The following is a 1,027-nucleotide window of genomic DNA, read 5'->3' on the forward strand; positions in this document are numbered from 1 at the left end:
CCCCAGCCCTTCCTGGGTGTCCCCAAATACCAGGGACCCCCAACACCCCCCTGCTCCCACCCCTGTGCCCTCCTGGGGGTCCCCAAATACCAGGGACCCCCAACACCTCCTGCTCCCACCCCTGTGCCCTCCTGGGGGTCCCCAAATACCAGTGACCCCCAACACCCCCCTGCTCCCACCCCTGTGTCCTGGGGGTCTCCCCAGCCCTTCCTGGGTGTCCCCAAATACCAGGGACCCCCAACACCCCCCTGCTCCCCCCCCTGTGCCCTGGGGGTCCCCAAATAATACCAGTGACCCCCCTGCTCCTCCCCCTGTGCCCTGGGGGTCCCCAAATACCAGGGACCCCCAACACCTCCTGCTCCCACCCCTGTGCCCTCCTGGGGGTCCCCAAATACCAGTGACCCCCAACACCCCCCTGCCCCCCCCCCTGTGCCCTGGGGGTCTCCCCAGCCCTTCCTGGGGGTCCCCAAATCCCAGTTGCCCCCCCAGGCCCCCCGTACTTGGCCAGGGTGATGAGCCCCACGTTGTTCTCGGGGTTGCTCCTGGTTTTGGAGTGGCACACGATGTTCACGGCGTCCTGCTGGGCCTGGAGCCTCGTGGGCAGGAAATCCCCGTTCCTCATGTACTCGCTGTTGTCCACGCTGCAACACAGGGCAGGTTTGACCCCAAAATGGGCTGTTTTTCACTCCCAAAATGTGCTTTTGTCATCCCCACAATATAATTTTTTCATCCCTAAATTGTGCTTTTTTCACCCCCAAAATGTGTTTTTTCATCCCCAAAATGTGACTTTTTCCTATACCCAAAATGTGATTTTTTTCTACCCCTAAAATACGCTTTTTTTACCCCCAAAATGTGCTTTTTTCATCCCCAAAATGTACTTTTTTTTCACCCCCAAATGCGCTTTTTTCTATCCCCAAAATGTGCTTTTTTCACCCCCAAATGTGTTTTTTTCTATCCCCAAAACGTGCTTTTTTTTCGTCCCCCAAGCCCCCTCAAGCCCCCCTCAGACCCCCCAGCCCCTGCCTGA

The 1,027-nt window shown here is 57.8% G+C and overlaps 1 protein-coding gene across 1 annotated transcript in view; it reads right to left on the reverse strand.

The window, feature by feature from the left end:
* Nucleotides 1–765, reverse strand: part of PSMD4 (proteasome 26S subunit, non-ATPase 4) — a 7,172-nt gene extending 6,407 nt beyond the window's left edge. The window contains exon 1 of the mRNA XM_027708658.1: nt 501–765. Within this exon, the coding sequence (XP_027564459.1) occupies nt 501–622 (122 nt within the window). The 5' untranslated portion in view covers nt 623–765. The remainder of the gene's footprint in view (nt 1–500) is intronic.
* Nucleotides 766–1,027: the final 262 nt, after the last annotated feature.

This window comes from Neopelma chrysocephalum, unplaced genomic scaffold, assembly GCF_003984885.1.
Source record: "Neopelma chrysocephalum unplaced genomic scaffold, ASM398488v2 Primary Assembly neopelma1_96456, whole genome shotgun sequence".
Classification (NCBI taxonomy): Eukaryota; Metazoa; Chordata; class Aves; order Passeriformes; family Pipridae; genus Neopelma; species Neopelma chrysocephalum.